The 23,625-nt window shown below is 33.6% G+C and overlaps 1 protein-coding gene across 1 annotated transcript in view; it reads right to left on the bottom strand.

The window, feature by feature from the left end:
• The window catches only part of LOC105422679 (uncharacterized), a 130,142-nt gene that overhangs the window by 74,044 nt on the left and 32,473 nt on the right, over window positions 1-23,625 (bottom strand). The window contains exons 4-5 of the mRNA XM_089083980.1: window positions 10,910-10,951; window positions 6,116-6,302 (exon numbers count right to left, since the gene is read on the bottom strand). Of these exons, the coding sequence (XP_088940106.1) occupies window positions 6,116-6,302; window positions 10,910-10,951 (229 nt within the window). The remainder of the gene's footprint in view (window positions 1-6,115; window positions 6,303-10,909; window positions 10,952-23,625) is intronic.

The raw sequence follows: 23,625 nt of genomic DNA, 5'->3' as shown, positions 1-23,625 counted from the left end.
GAAAACATGAAATGTTTTTTAAATAAAAAAATTTGACACAAACACAAAAATAAACACTTGAAATTATCACATTTTTAGGTCTGAATCGATTTTCACATGCCGTTTCAGCTAAAAACTAATTTATGTAATACAAGCGTAATCAAATTTCAAATTTTATTAGTTTATATATCTGTAATTAATATCTGAAAAATATGACAAATTTTGCAAAATAAAATATACTTTTAAAATATTTTCTTTTAAAAATATAAAAAAAAATCTGTTTAAAAATATTGGGAATTCTATCTAAAAATATCGAAGTTTGTTTGCCTTTAAAAAAGTGCTTTGACAGCAGAATTTCAGCCCAATCTCGATAAGAATCAATTCCCACTTGATCCCTCTTGATGCTACGAGTACTTGTATTTGAACGGGATATTCTAGTTTTGATAAATAATAGTTTTGATAAATACTTATCGAGATATGTATCAATGCAGTCAAGTGTTTATTCCGATGATAAGTAATTTTGACGAGTTACTCCTACCTGTGAATACCGAATAATTTTGAAATAAGAGCAAGAGAAAACACTCGATGACGACGACAACGGATTTTCAATTTTTTTTTTCCTCGAATCGGGGCGATTACGAGCGAGATAATGTCGCTCGCGAAGTCACGCGTGGAAATCATTAGTGCTTTCCCACGCACGTCGACACAGTGACGTGCAATTAGCCACCTCCGCGAAATAATCCTCGCGAAACACAATGGCGAGATTAGGGACGCAGGCGCAAAGTAGGCGCTGCAAGACACAATCTTCATTCAGTGCTGCTGCCAGAAGTAAAGTAGAAAGCGTTTTGCATGCGTTAATGAGCGCAGCTGGTTTCCACCAGATTAGATTTAGATCGATGCGATCTTGATTCTATTAATTATTTATGGATATTATATCAAGAAGTCTTTTGCAACGCAATAATTTTCCGCTTTCTTCGTCAACTTGTTGAAATTTAAAATCCAGATTTTTAAGATCAAGATGCGAAATAATAATTAAAACTTTTGAAAATATCTCGATCTTTTAAATTATTCATTCTTGTAAATAATTAATTTGTGATATTTCGAAAGATATTAGTTTGTAATCTATACTGTGAATAAAAAAAACGTGTTACAGATACAGATGTATATAATTCATACATACCTAATAAATCTATAATTAAATCGCAATCGATATACAATCAATATTACATCAAAGACATGGAAATTCATATTTAAAAAAAATCAAAAAAAAAAGAAAGAGAAGAAAGAGAGATATTTTTTAAAAAGATAAACAAAATTTTGATTTGTAAATGTTCCGTTTTATAATTTCGTATTCTAACTATTACGTATAATTAGTCATTGCGATATCCTTTTGCCTGGACGATCTAATCATTGCGCTTCGAAGAAAAAAAAACTTCTGTCTTACTCGGGCTCGTCGGTTGGAACCGCGTTCGGATGTGTCACGTTCGGTATACTTCGTGCATACAAATCGCGAGCTTAACTCACGAGAAGACACTTTAATGGCGGCTCCCCGGCAGCTAACGGTCCGCATTCGTCAGACACGAGAACGATTTTTCTCGAAGATATCGTGAATCGCGTGGAAAACGATCGTCTATCTTCCGCAGTCCACACTATCGAGTTCGTGACACGCGAGATAAGCCACGAATGAGAGATGCATGTGTATTCGATTCCACGATTAGAGGTGCATAAATCAAATGTCGAAAATCAAAATTCTCGTGAGTTAGTGATTTTCGATATTTCCAAAAAGATAAAAGTATCAGTTGAAAAATTTAAATGTCTAATTTCCTTTTTCAAAAGTTCGTAAACATTACTCTTAAATATAATTAAAAATTAAAAATCTCCATTAATCTCCCAAGTTTTTTCGAAAACAAATATCCTATTATCTCTTATACAATCGTACACAATTTTTTTTTTTAATATATTCCGGCAACACACACACACACACACACACACACACACACACACACACACACACACACACACACACACACACACACACATACACACACACACACACCATGTATAAGGAAATAAAAATGATAAAAATTGTTCTTTAAACAAAAATATTTCATCTCTGATTGATCCTTCACACTTATAAATCTTTTTACTTATTTAATCCCGTATGACGCGTCGCGTGATCGGCCGAACGTGATCGGCAACGGCAGTGCCGGGATCGAGTGCGTATTTACATGGACGGAATCGCGCGGGCATTCATGCGTACGCGGACGCGCCCAAGGCCCACGCGGGTCTCTTGGTGACAGGAGGGGACCGCGCGATCGCTATACATGGTGCAGGCTCGGACTACTAGGATGGTTCTTCCGGCGGGAGCATTTCCGGTGCTTCAGACAATACCACGGCGATGACGATCGCGACGCGAAGGGAGAAGGCTGTCAACGAGAGGCTCTCAACTCCTCGACTAAATTGATACCTCACTTTCCGATACTACTTCCGATCTCGTTTTGTGGCGAATAGGCTCATCATAAAGCGATCTATTTTTTAATAAAAAAAAAAAAAAATATCGATTTCTCGCGCCAAAGTGTTACAGCGGCGAAAGGTCTGCGCACCTTAATAATAAAATTCGTCGTAAAAGATTCATAAATTAAAATACTAGAGAACTGATATTTTAGTGTTTGATATAAATTATTAGATTAATATATTTTTTAATTAGGTAAAACTTAATTAAAATATATTATTTGGTAAAATATATTTTATCCTTCATATTTTAATATATTTTACGAAATATTATGAGCGTAAAAGTTTATCGAGACTATATCTGTTTGCGAGAAAAGCATCGAGTGTATTCTTTCAAATTAGATATTTACAATTGTTTAAAAATTTGATTTTCGCATCGATTGGATAATGTTTGCACGTAACGAAAATATCGAAGGCCACCGAGTGTATATTAAAATCCGCATTGTCGGCATCGATGTCCTCGCATCGTCATTGTGCGTTCGTGCGAATCTAATTTTTCCACACGAACATAACGCAGCCATAATACAAGAGAAAAAGGATAACGAGCCACGAAAAAAATCAATTGGAAAAGATGAAATAAACGATTAAGTTGACACAGTGGGTGTAAGATGAAAGAAGAAACTTTTCTCAGAGAATAATGAGTTGATCATCGTTAATTTAACTGTACAAAAGAAGAAACAATGTATTTTTCTAACAATTTTTGTTGTGAAAGCATTACTCTATCGGAATCATTATGTATTAACTGCTTTTTCTGGATCATCCAACTCCCACACACAATAGCAAAGCGGAATATTTCACAATAAGACTTTTAGATTAGCCACAAAGAAGAAACAGAATTTTCTAGCTCGAAACTCTTGTTGAAATTAGGTCATAACTATATCTATTCGTGAGAGAAGCTTGAGAGACTCTTTTACTTTTTTATTCCGCCAACAAAGAGCTACGTTATAGAGATCAATATAGGATGCTTCATGATTCGCAAGCTATATTGTATCCTTGAAGTGCGAGGTATTTAAATAGAATCTCTTCTTCCCACAATTTTTCGATTTTCTTCAAATACAAATTCTCTGATTTTTCACAATAATAAAAAACAAAATCTTTTTCTAAAACTCCGTTTTAAATGCTAAATTATTTATATACATTATAATATTCTAAATTATATAAATTAAAAAAATTCATTTGTAAAAAAAAAAGGTAAATTTTTCAAAAAATACTTCTTGTTGCTGAGATCAAATATCCTGTATAATTGTTAAATGTAACACAATATTTCTAATATTAACAATTTGTTACACGATTCCAAAAATATTAATTTTATAGCTTTTTAAAAATGAATAAAACATAAAATAGATTTATCTCTAATTTATCTCTAAATTAAACACTATTTTATTTATCCATTACAGACACATCTTGTTTTTAATTTACATCTTGTTTTTAATTTTCTTATAAATTAAATTGTATTTTATTTCAACTTTTTTTCTTGTTTAAATATATATATATATATATATATATACAAGTGCTTGCATTATAGTGAGTTTTGATTCGTTCACTAAGCTCAATAAGAGAAATCATATATTCTCGCATGATTTTATATAATAAATTCCTTACTTCCTTTGCCATCTATAAACTATGAGAAGAAATAAAATACCGGCAGTTGGTAATAGAACTATCTAGAAAATCATACTTTCTTACAGATGATATAGTAAATGCATCGGTAAGGTAGGAAATGCTATGAGAATAAACAGAATTTAATAAAATTGATGTTAATTTATTAAAATGCAATCCATAATAAAAAATTACCAATACAAATATTAAATACATTTACAAAATTATATTTTATCCATTATAACTGAATAAATAAAATAAATATTATAGGAAACTACCTTACCAAAGAATATTTAAGTATCTTAATTATCTACTTTATTTAGATATGATGATATTATAAAAGTATTTATCAAAAAACTGTACGCCCTTTATTAATTTATTATAAAAATATATTCATAATTATAAGACAATTGCACTCTGAATTTTTATAAATTTATCATTCAAGTTAAACTAAAGACGATAATACATAAATGACAGTATAAATTCTACTGAGATATAAATTTTTTCTTTTCTCTGTAATAGTTAACTGAACAGTTGACTAAACAGTTAACTGAATAGTTGACTGAATACACAAATAATTTTATCTCCGAGGTACTTCAAGATAAAATATGAAAATTAAATCCCATCGTATTTCACAACTTTTCGCGACTTTTATACTGCAAACGCAAAGTACCTTATTTCACTTTTCGCGTAATCGTATTTTTTCTCCACCGTCCTTTCACGTTGCTGCAAAAAACGGAGCGAAATGGAGGGAAAAGTGTACTTGATTCTTTTTGAACAATATCAACTCGTTAAGGACCACGTGCCGGTGTCTGTCAGTCGCAGCGACGCCAGCAACAATTCAAACAAAGCGCAATTAATGTCGACCGACCTCGATTCTCTCGCTATTATGCCGGAGACAAAATGTCAGCCGGTGTTAAATATCGTGTCAGCAAAGCATTTCGGCAATTCCGACAAAATCACGCGAGCTCCTTGTACGAGACACAAACACGAGTTTGAAGACTCGAGGTTGCATTGTAATCAAAATTCACGAAATTGTCTCAAATATTTTCCAAATAATTATTCATGTGTAAATATACAGTAACAACCACAGTTATTTATGCACACATGTAATAGCAATAATTTTAACATATTTCATAAAAATTTAACACATATTAGAATTGTACAATTAAAATGTTAAAATATCAATGTGTCTTTACGATTTTCAACTTGCTACAGAGATTTTTCAATAAATATATCAAATATAATATTAGTATAATATATTCATTTCTACGTATCTGTAATAATAAATATTTGCATCTATTTTCAGAGAGATAAAAATTTTAATAAAAATTTTAATGAAAAAAATTAGAATAAAATTTATTTGTTATACTTAATTAAATATTTTATCATGTTAATGCTTTTAATAATAATTAGTGTTATCATTCTTTTATCATTAAAAATCTTTAAATTTCTTTAAATTTCTTGTATTATCACTAAGTGCTAACCGAAATATCTTCATATAATAAAATAAAAAATATCTACCCTATGGTTTTCAATAAATAAACTCTTCAAGAAAATAAACATTCTACATTACTTTTCTCAAACTTCTCAATTTAAACACGCACAATCTATAAAGATCATACAAGATCGCACTCTCTTAACGATACATCAATTGAAAGAAAAAAAAATTTTACGTTTATCATCACGTAAGTGCTGAAGGTTTATCAAAAAAGATTCGACGTCAATATATATATATATATATATATATATATATATATATATAAATTTTAAATATAAATTTTTTTTTCTTTCAATTGATGTACCGTTAAGAGAGTGCGATCTTGTATGATCTTTATATATCTTTATATCTTTATATCTTTATATATATGTATATATATATATATATATATATATACACATAAAAATTACAGGCGGTAATATAAAATGCAATCTCAATCGGACAGCAGCCGGACGTGAAAAATTTATCGGTGCTGTACGCGGAAACGAGATTATCGCGAGCGACCATATTTCGAACGGTACTCACCTATCGGGGATGCGGTGTTGGCTTCCCGAAGGCTGACAGTTTCTGGCTCGACGGCTGCCTCGTCCTCCTCGATCAGCGGCGGTGGTGGTGCCAACGGTCGCGTCTCGTAGCCCCAATGCTGCCGAAAAGCACGTGCGCCGCCGTCCAGGCGGACGCGTGGCAACTCGACAAACATCGCGTCGCCCAACTGAAAGTAAAAGACCGCCCGTCGGCGTTAAATTGGAGTCGTCGTCGGGAAGAGGCGGCTTCAATGAACAACAACCGAGAGCCGAGAGCGATTACGAGCCGACAAACTTGATTTGAGCTCGCGTCATTCCACGTCTGATTAACGAGAAGAAATTCCGTCTCGTAAAAGCGCGCGTAAAAGTCTAATGAGATGAAGTCAGATTTAAGCGCAAACCGTTGCGCCAAGAATTGCAAACGATACAAACATATTTCAGATTGTACCAAGACGTAATGAATCATTGTCTTTGCTAATTGCTCACGCTGAGAGATAAACGCGAGAGACGAATGCGAATTAAAAACTTATTAATTAATGGAAATGCAACTTCAATGAATCGTCACTATTTAATTTATTCCAAAAGTGTAACTTTTTATGATTTGTTTCACCCACAAAATATTAATTTACACACGTGACAAAAGAAATATGACGAATTAGTCACAAAAATTGTAATACTTGACTCTCACAAAATTGATATTTTATTTTCGGAATTTCCAGGTAAAGTCTTAATTATGTCAAAACTTTTAAATGATAACTTTACACAGATTGCAACGCGAATGAGACGAGTTGTAAATATCTGGAGCCAGTTCTTTAAGAAGCAATGATAACGGTACGCTTGGAGGTTCATTAAAACATTGGCTTTTTAATTGGAGGCACTTGAGGAGGTACTCCAGAAGATCATCTCATCGAAATGAGTGATGGTATTTCGAACAAGCCTACCTTGTCATATTATATGTATAAAAAAATTTCGCTCGCTTAATACGTACAGTTTTTTTCATTCTAATTTATATTTTATTGACCAACTGAACTTAAAATAAATGTGAAAAAAATCTTGTAATAAAAGAATCTTAAAATGTCAAGAAATAAAGATTGATGTCCATTTCTACCAATAAATTAATTTTAATCTTGGTTTAATTTACTTTTTATTTCTTTTTCTGTGAATTAGAAACAGATAAGCAGATAGAAGAAGACAGATAAACAGTAAATTAAACAAAGATTAAAATTAATAGATATTGATAAAAGTAGATGTAAAAAAAAAAAACAAAATCAAATTTCTATTTCAATTTCAATAAAATTTATTTTATTCATATAATTTAAATCTTTATTTTCTTTGATATTTAAATTTTTACATTTTTCTGCAAGGTTCCTTATTGAATTTCAGATTTTTTATTTGATTCCACAGATCTTAAATTTTCATATTCGTGAAAATTCTTCCAAATATTTTTATTTAAAAGAATGGAATAAAATCTCTTCAAATCTCTTTCTCTTTTTTCTCCTCTCTCTTGCGTTTCAAATCCAAAGTTTCATAAATTTATTACACTTATAATACTTTGTTTTTTTTATTTTACACAACAAGTTTTTTTTCATTCCAACCAAAAATAAAGAACGAGAATGGAGCGGAATTTTTTTCAATATATCCATTCGTGTATGTAATTGTGTACATATTTAACAAAAGTAACTAACTAAACACTAGACACTCACATAACCGCGGATGACATCCATCGTTGCAGGTTAACGAATTCGCGTTGTCCAATTAAACACATCGCCCATGATGTCATCGAACGATAAATTAGACATTTAGGGACATTGTCTACAATTAATTACGTCAACAAAATGTACATGGAATATATTACTGGCCGGCGAGTAATCACCGAGACGCGCAAATCATTCTTGAATATTTGCAGGTTTGCACTGGGCTTTGTTGCCGTGCTCGAAACGTGGTTATCCGCGAAAAAGCGAGACAAACGATACACATCTCGGAGTTATTTGGAACGGAGCCGGGCGACGACTGGAGCGTGTCTGGCGCGGTTTATCTTGGAATATCGTAAATTGACCTGACGACAGGCTGACGTCATTAATTAAAGCTCGTTGGGCGGGAGGCATGTCGCGGGATCGCGTGAAATCCGAGAGTCGGCAGCTCCCTTTTTTCCCCCGTTTTTCTCCGTTTTATCTGTTTTATTATGCACGTGTAATTGTTAATCTCGATTTACTTCGCAGAAATGGCATTTGCGCTCGCTAATTAGCTGATTGTTAAAATTTGACCAAATTTATGGGCCTTATCGTCTGGCCTTCCTAGGGATTTTAAATTTTATATATGCTTTCCAATAGATAATTTCGATCAAAATAAAATATACACGGTGTTCAAGGAATTAATGATACAATGAGTAACTATGTATCAATCAATCCATTAAAATAAATTTCATAATTTCATTCGTAAAATTGATCTCCGCGTTTCTTCGTGATGTTTATATTTTCTTCCTCTTCCTATCTGATCTTCATCTTCTTTTAAAATAATATTACAAAATATCAATTTTATTTATATTTTTATTTATTATTTATTTGGTTATTGGAACTAAATAATTAATCGAGAATTATTCTCGAAAAATTCTTATATATTGCAATTACAGAATATCAAAAAACACAAAAGCAAATTTATATCAACATTAAAAAATATATAATTATAATTATAGAAGTATCCATATTTTTATATAAATTATTATATAATTATTATTTTCAAAACTAAGACGTTTCATAACAAGAAACATAGCTTAAATATATTTAATTGTATGAAACTCTAGAATCAAACTCCATAACAAAATATCTATTACATAAATTCCGTGGATAAGTTCAGCGAATGTATATCATTATATCATTACTTAATATATTAGGTCACAGTAGAAAGTATGAGCAGGCATTTATTTCAATCACATCACAGAATTCATTAAAGCATTCACAATTAGTAGTGTCAACCGGTTGCCGCCAAGGGAACACGTGTCTGTGAACAAATTTAATGACAAAACTTCATTTTCGAATTGACCAATTAAAGAAGGAGGAGGGAAGGAGGCGTTCGCTATCGAGCGAACGCGCGAATGCAGTTGTGGTTAACATGTTAGCTGCAATTACCAAGCCGGCGCGAACGAATGTGCCCAATTACACGAGAAGCAGTGTGAGCAGTCAGCCTCGAAGGAAAGCGTTGTCGGCCAACCAACAACCCACAGCAGCGCCAATTAGTAATCGCATTCTTTTCGAACAATTCACACGTGACCCTTTTCACCGCTCACGTACTTCAGGTAGTATAATTGGACGTATATACATCGCAAAATTGATCGAGCCCTACGTGGACGCTTATTCCTGCGTTTCTGAAGTGATCTTATTAAATGATCTCCCACAAATATTTGACAAAATCTTTGATGAAGCAATAAAAATTCTTTAATTAAATATTCATACTATTCATACAAATAAGATTTATCAAATGAAATTTTTAGAGGAAATAAACGAATAAATTGCCTTTTAATTTTAAAGGGCAAGAGAAAAAAGAGAAAATGAACTCTTTTGTACTTTTGTACTTAGAAAGAAAAGTCGTCATTTTATTTCAAACTAATCATAAAATGATTTGATATATATATATACATATATATATATATATATATATATATATATATATATATTAGAACTTATTATTGACTTATCGTTCGGGTCGACAGCTCGTATTTAATATCCGCCCAATATAATATAGATATCAAAATGTCTTGCGATAAATGTGATCACGAGTGTGGACGCCGTGCTGTCACGATTGTTTGCCGTTCGTTCACGTCACGTTTATTGACGACAACAACAATGATGCAATTCCTGGATAGATAAATACGGTAGGCTATCAAACCTTTCGCGAACGAGAGAGTCATTGCTCCATTGCGAAGTGTGCACAGACGAAACTGAGAGAAGAGTTACGTGCGTGGAAAGGAAATTACGATTGATTCTGTGAAACTAGACGCGACGGTAGACAAAGCGAAGGTAAAACAAACCGGGAAACAGCCCGGTAGAAAAAAAATGCAATTGTATTATTAGAAGACTCGAAAATTCCAAATTCTTTAAAAATAATAGACGAGAACGAGCACGCATGTATAATTGAACGAAGAAACATTAACTGAAATCAAGTTTAATTTTTTTATTATAAAATTCTACATGCATTCAAGATGAATTTGTTACCAAATTTTAAACGTATACAAATATATTCAAAATTCATGCAAATGTACGAACAATTATTAATAATAAATCAATTCCAATAAATCTCATTTTGAGAGATACACCGACGCGAAACTTTAGCTGCTTTGTGAGATGCCGAAGAGATGGAAAATCATTGTCGTTATCTACATCGCGAAACGGATCTTCGCTGATTTAATTCAATTCAACTCAAACTCTTTTGTCGTCTCTGTTCTCTTATCCCTTATCTTTCGCCGTATCCTTTTCGCGTCGTCTTACCGTGATTTCGAAAGCACCAAAACAATTAATATCGTCCTTTAACTCGTGAAACAGCAAAGACATCAAGGCAAAGAGACTCAAATTAATCTTCGCATTACACTTTGCAATGCAAATTCAGCGTTCTTTCGTGTGCAAACATCAAGACCTTTACGAGAAATTGGAAGGATTAATTTAAAGATACGGATGAGAAGAAGGACGAGACAAATATTATTGATGACACACCAAAGGAATATCGACAAATATTAAGAGTGACATATTAAAGAGTGACACCAAACGTACATTAGCAGAAGATAAAAAGAAAAAAAAGGACAAACCTTGTTGTGCGACTTGAACATACAGGCGGTCCCGGCGAATAGCTGCATCCAAAGGAAAGACACAAATCGATTACTAATTGTATTCATTTTTTATCGCGGAAAATCCAGAGAGATCGAGATCATCCACGGATCTTTCTGGATTATATTTTTTCTTAACTGGTAAAAATATCACACACACACACACACACACACACACACACACACACACACACACACACACACACACACACACACACACACACACACACACACACACACACACACACACACACACACACACATTAATATAATGTAATAAATAATATTATTAAAAAATAATATTGTTTAATATATGTAAAATAATTAAGAATAAATAACCGTTAAAATATTATAATACAATGTAAATTTTCGTAATTACATATAATTTTATCACTGAGTAAGCCGCGTTAAGTGATCTATTCTATGTGAGTAAAATTAATTACACGTCGCTACAGTAATTATCGATTTTTTTTGCCTTTGGGTAATACGAATATATTATTATTTTACGATACGCCATAAAAATGCTAATAAAAATTTTACCGCGTCCAGCACACACATGCTGATAGAGTCATAAAATAAATAAATAAATCCTATTGAGCCAATATTTATCATTCCGATACATACGTATTGATCGTGCCGTTAATATTATCCAAAAGTGTATCCGCGTGTATCTTAAATTGCTGTGCATAATTAATAATCGAGGAATGCGTGGTTTTTGGCGGGAACGGTCGAGAGGACGCATTGGACGCCGAATCGTTTTTTTTTTGTAAAAAAAAAAAAAAAAAAAAAGGGGGGGCGAAGACGACAAAAAGTTCGCGCCATGATAATTGCGGGACCGTTACAAATGAGAAGGGTCAAAAATGAAGAACGCGCGCTGTTCTCCCGAAAATGAATTATGGCCGCCTTGCGAAATTCTCTTTCAGACCTTCATTAACCGTTTCGTTCTTCTTGTGCAGGTACGCGCGCGCGCGTACATACGTCCGACGAAATTCATTTGACGTACGCTATGAATGCGCATATTCCCCGAGCGTACGCTCCGCGCGTTCTACGCGTTTATGCTATGGAAACGCGAGGTCCGACATTAATCGCTAGCCTTTAATTCGACGCAATAAAACACAGTGAAGCGATTTAATGCGCTGCCGGCATCACCGAAGGCGGAAAAGTATTACATCTTAAGTATCTACTGTCCGCCTTATAGTACAGCACGCGGCGTCGCTTCTAGCAATGAAAGCTTTAAGGATCATTATAATTAACCGATCTCCACCGGTCTCTCTCGTAATTTATGGTTTTGCAACGTCATTGTCTCTGCCTGCATTCTTTCGCACGTCTCGTCACGGCGAAAAAGATCGGCTTTTAGGAACTTTCTTCGTCTTTTTTTTTTTTTTGTGTAATCATTTTATCGTTATCACTTAAAAATATACAGTACCTACGCAATATTTACGATACCGCCTTTTATAGAAATAAAAATATGATAGAAGTCTTATCAGTTAACATTGAAACTTTTGTAAAGACATTTTATATCCATTATCACGAAAGCTGAATAAACAAAATATCATTTATTATATTTCATTACTTTGAGTCATTGTCAGAAAATATATGCTTGTTAAATTGCAAATCGTGATCGAGAAGAATGATCTTTCGTAGAATTCAATGCAAATTGACCTTTGTGGACGTGCTTAGATTGTCGAGGCCACTCCATTCGATCCATATTGATTCGGCCGATTCGATTATGTGTGCTTGGCACGTATGCTCCCTTTTCCTCCAGTTATCGATCTAGCGGTAACACTGAAATCGATTCGTGTCCCGGAAGTGTCTCTCCACCAGGATAATAATAATAGGATATGCACGCAATCATTTATTGTGCTGGTCTTTCTTATCCGTCTACTGTCTATTCTTACGCCATCATTTCTGACAGCGACTAATTGAAAAAGTTTCGTCAAACAACGGGAATCTCCCGATGACAAAGGGAAAAGAGAAATGTTTCTGAAGATACGCGAATTACCGACAGGATAATACCTTTATTAAATAATTGAAGCAAAAAATTTTGTACCTCTTCTTGTGTAACATAATTCACATAACACAAAGAAACGAAAGGAAAACAACGAGTCTGAAACGAGCACATTTTGCAAATTGTGGACATCGTCCTTTTAGCCGTGTAACATCTGCAATTTGGGAAAGTTCCAGAATATTCTATTATATATCCAAGTGAACAAGAAAGTTGCGATGGTTTTATACGTTGTACAGTTTTCGTACAAACATTAAAATGCCAGCTAATGAAAATACGCAGCATTGGGATACTTGCGACCAAACTTCCATGTTTATGGCGTATTGTAAAATCGCCCGACGCACTCGTAATACGCCATGGGAGATCGTCGCGTGCTTATGACGGCACTATTTGTCCAGTGCAGTTTTTATCGTCAAGCACTTTTTTCCCTCTCCCGTTACTACTGGTCTGGGTCATCATGATCCGTTTCTTTTAAGAGAACAAGAGAGAGAGAGAAAATAAATAAAGAAGGAGACAGAAGGAAAGAATAACGACCCTTCAACTCAACGAAGTGAAAAGTTCGCTGTGAAATGCTTATGTGTTTACAAAAAGCTTCGTGTCGCGCGACAACTTGCTGAAAAAAGAGCTTTTGAGAAGAAACAGACAAAGTGTGACGGAAAAAAAAAGAAAGAGAAGGATGAATGTAGAATCGCGTGAATTCCTAACAGAGAGCTACTTCACCAGTCACTCGGAGCAACTGGTGAATTTTTCTCACTTGAATTTCTTACTTATTGACTTTCTAAATAAAATCAATAAATAACGAGTAATATCAATCAATGATAAGCGTGTTTCTTTAAAGATAAACGATATTTGCTTCATAAAAAAGTATATATTTGATATATTCTAAAAGATTCAAAGAGACCGATATAAAAAATTCAGATGACAGACATATTATTAATATTTTGATTATTCTATTGTCACCTTTAAATATTTAATACATAATATAATATAATATAAATTATAATCCGTTTCTTTCAAAAAACAAAGATAATATTTAAATGCACTTAAAGAATATACTAATATCACTTGCATTAATCATAAATTTGTGCAAAAAACACTTTCTATAAATATTATATATATATATATATATAAATAAATTTCGGAAATATTTTACAAAATACATAAAATTGATTATGCTTTTTTTACGAATTAATAATATATTCTTGTCATGTATATTCGCCCGTGGAACAGCAGTCGAGTTAAAAAAGTTCTTTTTACTTTTTGCGGATCGCTTACCAAAATCCGCGCTACTAACAGCAAGACTCATTAAAAAGTGCTGCGAGCTACTCTGAATTTCTGAAGAGATACTTAGAGAGTAACAAAAAATGGAGCAAGTTGAGAGACCGTTGGCCTCATCTTTTCAACTTTGCCCTAGCAAATCCACGTTTTTAAAGTGCCTTTATTTTTTTAATAATCTTACAAAGAAAAATTGTATAAGAGAAACAAATAACTACATTATGAATAAAGCAACTTAAAAATAATTAAATTTTTTGTATCGTCGAGACTAGCCTGACATTTTTTATAGAAAAAAATTCTGAAGAATGAAAGAATTTTGAGAGCTATAATACTATTTTATCTATATATTCACAATGCGCACGATGCGCAACTCGAGTTTTCGCGTCGATGCTTTTTTGCGAAATAAATGTGCAAAATGTCCGTACAGGCGATTTTTTTCCGACAGCGTTATAACGCTAAACAAAGAGAGAAAAAAAAAAATACGGCGAATAGAATACCGACCTTCCCTATCAGCTCGATAATATCCCATCCGGCTTATTTTTACCCTCTCATTCGCCGGCGCGATGCTCGGGGGCAGACCTTATATAAATGCACCCCATTGCTACCGTTTCTCTATAAGCACCCTCTCCCCCTCCCTCCCCTCGATTCTCGAGCCACAAAATACCGTGACCTTCTGATCCCCCGCGGCTTCTCGCGCGCGTCTAACTGTTAAGCTTCCTATGTATTCTCTTTGGAGCACACCGCTGGCATTAAGCCGAAGAGATTATTGCGTGCCGCTCTATCCCATTCGACGCTCTTTCCGAGATCGGCAGATTTAATGTTCTTAATAATGCAGCCGGCAGTGAATAACATAACAAAGAGATTAATGAGCGGAGTTATTAATCAACAACGGACTGTGGCTGAATATGACAAATTATCAGCAGGCGATAAAACGGTGCGGAATGAACTGAAATATTAATCGCGATATAACTCTGTCTATTTATAAACTCTGTCGATTTAACATAGTTTAGACAGATAATTGTGCGATTTGCAAATTCAATGAGAGTCATATGGCGTGACATATGGTTTAACATGGTTTAATCATCATAGAAATTAATTATGCGACAATGTTTGATAATTTTCGTCACAAGATTCGTCACGTATTATGTTAAAAATTAGCTGGTTAAAAGCCAAGCGCTTCGTTTTTTTCCCATGAATAATGTATGTAACACGTTATGTTTCCGTGCGTCGTGTGTTCTAAAATTATCCCGTACAAACATGCAAATTGCGCATCTGTGATTTTCGCAGATTAACACAGGTCTTCTTCGAGACGCGGTTGATTTTTGAAGTAGGTATAGAGCAAGATACAGATTACTACTTATGAAACGTAGAGATTTTATAGTTTAATATAGTAAAGCGTTTGTGTGCACGTGCGCGAGTATGCATTCTCATAAGGAAATTCTCTCTTTTGATTTTAATTCCAAATCTTCTTAGGAAACCCCTTAATCCGAGGTAATGCTTCAATGAATCTTTCCCTTTTACTACGAAATTTACAGATTATCTCCTTTTATATATAAATTTCACTTTCGCTCTCCTTTCATTTCTTCCAGATAAGAGCTCCGTGAGAGAAAGAGAGAAATTATTACAAAAGGGATTTTACATGATAGAACGTATCATATAGAATGAATCGTATCTATCTTGAAATATTATATCTAATATTATTATCTAAAAATATATATATATATGTATGCACATTACATCTTTACGAAAAGTTCCGTTTTTTCTTTTACTTTCCAAATTAATTCTTTCACATTACAACATGTGCATATTGTTGACATTATATTATCTGTTTATAAACTATAAAGGAATTATTGTAGAACCATCATAATATTAGTTATTGTAGATATCTTAATAATATTGATTAATTATTTTATACGAAAGTCGCGCACGGTTCAAGAGTAAAAGTTGAAATGAACGCCTGAATTTCAGCTTATTCCACTTCTTAACAGTAAACTGTCTGAACAGATATGTTTCGGCGTTGAAAACAGAGCAATGCAGAGCAATGCCCATTATTCTCTTCTCGCGCTACAGAAGACGGAATATGACAGCAGAGATGGTCAATATATATATATATTTCAAGCTCTATCGCGTAATGCCTCAATTACAATTTATAATGAGTTTTCACCCCCGTTAATTATAGGCGACGATCCCCGTCTGAGAATTACTAGGCGTCCGGAGTTAAACAAGCTTTCCAGATTTACAAGCCTTTCCTCCAACATCTCTCTTCCTCGCTCTATCTGCCGTAGTCCAACGAATTTCTGGGCTTGTCGGACTCCGCCCATTCTCAAGGGTGATTCCAGAGGTAAGAGGGCTTCGGAGAAGGGAAGAGGAGGGAGGGAGGGAGGGGCGATACGAAAGGGCGAAGTCGATTTATTCTAACGGAGAGTCGAGGAGATCCTTAGCCCCGGAATCCTCCTAGGATCCTTTTCACGAGGTACGCGAGATACCGTACAGGGCATGTCTCGGGTAGTCTACGCGAGGAAACCCGAGAAAAACCCCCTCACACCGAAAATACTTCCCATGCCTCCGATCCTGTAAGCTTCGCTCCTTAAAAAAGGGTCGAATGAGAGTGCAAACGGTGTGGGCCGGTCGATGAAGGATGAGGGCGGACGAGCACTTCCGACTTCACGAGAAGACGAGATCTCTTCCTCGAAGGGAACGGACGACTGCCTAGAACGATTCTGATCCACCAGTGATACCTGGTTGATCAGTTCGTGCATAAAATGGAAATGGAAAATAGGAGATACGCCTCGAGAGAACGAAGATCAAAGTACTCACTCGTCAGACGGTGTTTCGTATCATACAACTAGTTTATAAAGCTCTTTCTTTTGAAATGCTTCTGGTTGAAATGGTCCCGGAAGAAAAATTTAATAATATGCCAAATGAGAAGACACAAGGCAAACAATATGGAAAAAGAATATTTGCCAAAAGAGAAAAAGATATATCATCGTGTTGGACTTAATCATACTTGAAATATATGTTAATAACTTAAAGCGACTAAATTTAACTTTCCAAGTTCGCAACTTTAAGAGGAAGAGAATTATAAATTTATTTAAAAGTTCGCTAATAGTATGACGGTTTGTAAGAATAATTTACATAATCTGTCTTATTCTGTAATAAAATGTGCATCATTTTGCAAAATACTGACTTTTAAAAAACGGCTATTATATAATATTATTACAAAATATTATCAAAGCGCTTAATTATTTATTATTTATTCATAATTTATTGTATTAAATTAAAAAAAAAGCGAAAAAGAACCTCTTAGCATACAAGAGTAATTTTCAACTTAACGTGTCATGAAAAAATAATCATTTAAAATTCTGTTAATTTCCAATTTCAGTTTTATTTAAAAACACAGACTAATATGTAACATAGGAAATAAAATAATATAAAGGGCAATAATTCAGGAATCTCAATCAAAAACAAAATTTATTAATCTAATTACGTTTTCAAAAGAAAAATATGATATTTATATTAAAATAAAGCACAGATAAAAGGAACAGATACTTAAGTTTCGATAGAAAGATACATAAGTTAGGACTACGTTCAAGGTATAGAGACTCATTTAATTGCGAAAATTTCATTCGTCTCACGTTTAGACAAAGATTCATAAACGAAAAGACGGAAAAACGGAAAAAGAAACGGAAGTGGGAGGAAAATAAAAGAGAGAAAAGAGGAGAGAACTCAGCGACTTAATACACAAAAGCACTCCGTTGACCCGTCTCCGTCCACCGGGGATGATTCTACAGATGGGGTTGCATTTTCTTTCTCGCGTACGGTACGTGACATATATGAATGTGCGTCACGTGAAATCCACAATTCGCCGTGTGGAAACGCGTCGTAAAAGAGATGAATCGAGACATTTTTTCACGCAAGAACTATTTAGATCTAAATGATATTTTAATTAATCAATCGTTACAATGACTGTGACAATTTAGCACGCTCGTTTTGAAAATATAAAATCAATGCACTAATCTCTCAAGGATATCTTTTATGAAAGCATAAGCGGATAAAACTGTATTGAAAAAAATTAGATAAAATAAATTATGATGTCAATTGATTATTAAAGAATAATATAAACATAAAGCAATATATCACTCACTCACTGAGATTTATAAAAATTTGTTACATTCTCTTTTAAAAAAATATATTTCATCATAAATCTAATTTTTGATTATTAAAACATCATATGTCACGCAATAAAGAAATAAATTTCAAAGATTAAGATTTTAAAAACAACATTGTAACGTATAAATATATTTTATAAGTGTAAAAAATATTTTATATAAATGAACATAAGAATTTTTCTAAAAAATTTCTCTATATATGTAATCAATATTATATATATATATATATATATATATATATATATATATATATAATATATTTTTCGTGAATAAATATCTACACACACACACACACACACACACACACACACACACACACACACACACACACACACACACACACACACACACACACACATGCGTGCATGTGTATATGTGTATATATATATATATATATAGCATAATGTTAACATTAAAGCATTATATATAGGATAATGTTAACATTAAAGCATTATATATATATACACATATACACATGCACGCATGTGTGTGTGTGTGTGTGTGTGTGTGTGTGTGTGTGTGTGTGTGTGTGTGTGTGTGTGTGTGTGTGTGTGTGTGTGTGTGTGTAGATATTTATTCACGAAAAATATATTTTCATGATAGCAATCGATAACTAAAAATAGGCGTTTTAGGTATTCAGAGAGAGATTGGTCGGCATAGATGGAAGGCAAAGAAGACGTCCTTGGGTGCATCAAGGGAACCATTATCGAGGGATGAAAGCACAGAGAGGGTGCGCGCTATCTTTCAAGACACCCCGTGCATAATTTATCACCAGAATGAATCAGGTTTGGTCGTGCGTATCGAGGAGTCTAACCGCAATGCATAAAATCGGGACAAGTGAATGATAATAATATGCCATCGTCAAATCGGCAATCAGAAAAAAGAATGCAAATGCACCTTCTTTCATTACCGGAAGAATATTCAAGCAGTGCCGTCGGGGAAAAAAAAGTGATATATATTAAAACGATGACAACCGACGCAGGAAAGTTCTTCCTATGTAGACAATCTTAAAAGCTTCATAAAATTGAAAAGGCAACTTACATTACAACTCAATCTCGATTAAATTAGCCCGATTAAAAGCAAGCTGTATCAAGAAAATGTTAATCAACAGAATTGCCTTTGCGATGCGATATGCTTCGATTTGAATTACTCGGTAAATTAAGCATGGCGATACTCTCCCGCTCACGTTACCGTAGCTAATACTCCTTTTCGCGTACGTTCACCCTAATCTGCGTTACTTACATCTCCGTTGTTTCGTGCTACACAACGAAGAGGATGCGATGGTGCGGATCCTCTGTGCGCACTTTATACCCAACTTATGATCATCAAGTCGATGCTAATGGACTAAGCAGCAAAATCCTCCGCTGTTTGCGAAATAACGCGATCCCGGAATAGAGAATAAACCGTAAAATACGTTGTAACAGAGCATAAAAAATCGCAACAATGTTCAAAATTCGATCGACGTAGTAAAATCGGAATCAGCTTTAATGTTAACATTATCCTAAAAATAATCCCACAGAGAGTAAAATTCGTTCCCATTATCTTATCTATACAATATTAAAAATCCAAAGTTTTATTCTGATTATTATGATTATAATTTGTTACACCCTGAACGTAAACTGTTCTGTTTAATTACTGTTCTGTTTATTTAATTTTCATACGTATTTTCTTTTGTCGCACATATTTCATTTTTCATATTCATATTTTCCCGCAACAAAAACTGCATCTCGACTTGATCTGCGATGGAAAAATATTAGCTACAGCATATCGAATAGTTTCGTCAACGAGACATCTATTTTTAAGCCTGATCCCGGAAGAGAGAAAGACTCGGTCTAAGAAAAAAAAAAAATCCTTCAATGGTCGTTAACCTCGTTCCTTCGAGCTGGCCTCAGCGGCAAATAACGAAGCAAGTCGTGTTCCTGGATCCCTTGAATGTGATTACACGTAGAAGGAAGGAAAAGACGAAGGGAGTGAAAGGAAGAGGGAGAGTTAGGGCGCTTGTCTTGATTTAGTAATAACAAGGCACGGTAGTAGAGATGTACGAGTGACTATATGAAGCTCGCGAAGACGAAGACGACGACAGCCGACGGACGGAAGGGAGATGAGGCTGAAGCGGCACGAGATGAGAAAGCAAGTTTCTCAAAGTAAGGAACTGAGTACACGACGAAGGTACTAATCAGGGTCCCGTGTCTGTTTCGCAATACTGCTGAAACGCCGGCAGAATCGTTCCTGTAACAGACCATGCTGCGCGAAATCTACCAAAATCTCCATGAGCGAGCGTTGCGTACGAATGATAATTCAGACAGCTGTTAGGTTTAAGCTTATACCCATTTTCTCGTCCGTTGTATTGTAATAAAAATCTCGTCTAGATTCGCCAAGCCAATTCTTTCAGCAAGTTAGCTACATCTTTTTTATAGTCAAAATAAAAATCTTTTTAAAAGGAAACTATCACTTCTCATCACATTAAACACGAAGAATATTTCATTATTTTTGTTAAATAGATTCAAGAATTTCATGAAGTAAAGTCCTAGAAAATGGAATAAACTTTATTTTAGATATTTATCTGATATCTTTCTCGTGCGAAAAAGAGATAACGTAAGATGAGCATTAAATCAAACAAAAAAATAGTTTGTTTAGCAATTGCAAAAAATACCAGAAAATTTATTTGTGGCAAATAAATTACATAGAAAAATCTAATCGACAAAGATCATGCGTGCTAGAAAAATGAGATTGAAAAATATAATTCAGATTTTAGAATAACAGTAACGCTATCATTTGCGAAGACAAGTTCGCTCGACACAACCATAACGTTCGAATTAACTAATCCGACATCTGACGTCACGTATCACGGGAGTTTCTCGAGGGTTAAGGGCCAACTTCAGGGATTTACAAGAGCTTCTGACTATATGAGAAGCCAGGCCACGTTTGGAGAACGATTCACTGAATGGTGATTCAGTCGACGAGTTTCAATTTCTCGTTATATAATGATGATGTAACATGCAGATATCGTATATATAATAACAATAATCGTGCACGCGATCGTGTATTCGGCTCAACTTCTGTTATTGACTTTGAAGTACATCAATAATAAAGAAGACCATTGTGAATCGTTCGTTCCATTTGTAAATGTGTTTTTTCACAATAATAATCCACGTAGAAATTTTCCAAAATTTGGCTAGATATAGATTTCGATCAAACACTCAAATTTATCTTAATTAAGGCACTTATATATATAAATAAAGTTTATGAATCACAAATAGAACAAATAAAATAAAAAATGTAAAATATTAAAATTTAAGCATCGTTAATAAAGAGATAATTATTGTCCACATAATAAAATTTACTATTTACATTATTATACTAAAATATGTAATAAAATGTTTAATACATATTTTAGGATGAGTAAACACATATTTAACAAATACTTAACAAATATTATTTATAATATGATTTTTTATAATATGATTGATAATATTTCACATAATTTATTTGCAGAAATTGAAATAATATATATATATATAATTATTGTGATGAAATAATATATGTATAATAATGTAAATAGTAAATTTTACTATATGTGGACAATAATTATCTCTTTATTAACGATGCTTAAATTTTAATATTTTACATATTTTGTTTTATTTGTTCTATTTGCTACACAAAATAAGAAGATTTAATAGTGTTTATAAATCACTAATGATGGTATTCTTGTTATAAAAGATTCTTATCGTAAAAAAGAAACTATTTAAAGTGCCCTAAAACGATTAAAAATAGACAAGGTGTATAGTAATAAATTCGCGAAGCTTTCATGTGAAAGAACGCGAAGAAAAGGTGAAGTTCTGCGGAATAAATTCCACAGGAGCCTCAGACAACCCTAAATACATAATGGTTACCACTTATGTTAGCTAAAACACATTGCAGCGAAATCGAAACGACGAAAGAACATAAGCATTTCCGCTATTATACCCTGAGCATCTTAAACTTTCATTGACGCGTAAAAAATAATTTAAAGAAAATTCTCTCTTATTGTATTTTAAATAATAAAATCTGCGATAAAAATATTTTTGCTTCTTAATATTCATTTTAAAAGCATGAGATTATATAGGAAAATATATTTCACAGAATAAAAGAGCAAATCAATTAAAATTAATAATATTAATTTTACTCTTTCATATTTTGATATATTTTTATATTTTGTGTTACACGATAATATATAAAACTCAATAGAAATATAAATAAGTTAGTGGGACATACAGACAATGTTACGATTATATTAGTTAAAAATGTCAATACATTAGTATTCGAAGTAGCCAGCGATAATATCGATCGTGTGAACGTCTCTTAAATTGTGCCGGTACGGGAAAGTCTCGGATCGGAGGAAAGTAGCTCTCACTGTGTATACCGAAGATAATACGCTTCTCTAAGTAATGGTTGGAGTTCACACTCCGAGGGGGATTAGAGGTGGAAAAGAAGAAACTGAAAGCTCCCGAGATGGCGGGAGGACACAGGGGAACGAAGCAATTCCGAAACACAAAATATCCACTGTCTCTTACTTCTTATCTACGTCTGTATTTTTTTTTTTTTATCTATTACTTCGAGTCTCGATTTCGCGGGGCTCGAATGCAATGGAAAATGAGATTGAATCTTATTTTCCATTGCTAATTCGACTGGAACGATTGTAAACCGTCAATCATAACCGTTAAGCATAAAGTACGGGATTTATTGCGCGCATCATTGAATTCCTGTTAGTCATATAAGAGTCTGGTAGGTATAAAATATTTTTTACATATGATAATATTACGTAAGAAATTCTATTTAAATTTTTTTGTTCTCGTAAAGGAGAAGTCTAGCCATTCGTAAGTCGCATAACTTGCAAGTTTAACGCTCTCGTGACAGCTCCGGTGATTTTATGTGTTTGCGTTGCTAGGAGCCAGAAGCCATTTGCGTGTCTTCATGTATTTGCTTTACCAAGAGCTTAAGTAATAGATACATTCTTTATGTTTGCTATTTGTGTAGATATCTAAATCTAGAAAGATATCTGCAATATTCTAGAATATTATCGGGTATTCGTTATATATAAAATAAATCTTTTTCTTGCTTTAAGTTTCTCATGAAACATCCGTAATGGACGTCGCGTGCAAACGGAATTCGGCGATCATGTAAAAATAAATAAACGAAGATACGGGAAAAATACGAAGATTACGGGATCGAATTCATGCAATTCATGATTCTCTTGACAAAAAGTATGC

The sequence above is a fragment of the Pogonomyrmex barbatus genome, unplaced genomic scaffold (genome assembly GCF_055798465.1).
Source record: "Pogonomyrmex barbatus isolate J1 unplaced genomic scaffold, ASM5579846v1 scaffold8, whole genome shotgun sequence".
Taxonomy (NCBI): domain Eukaryota; kingdom Metazoa; phylum Arthropoda; class Insecta; order Hymenoptera; family Formicidae; genus Pogonomyrmex; species Pogonomyrmex barbatus.
This window is presented reverse-complemented; position numbering and strand designations above follow the sequence as displayed.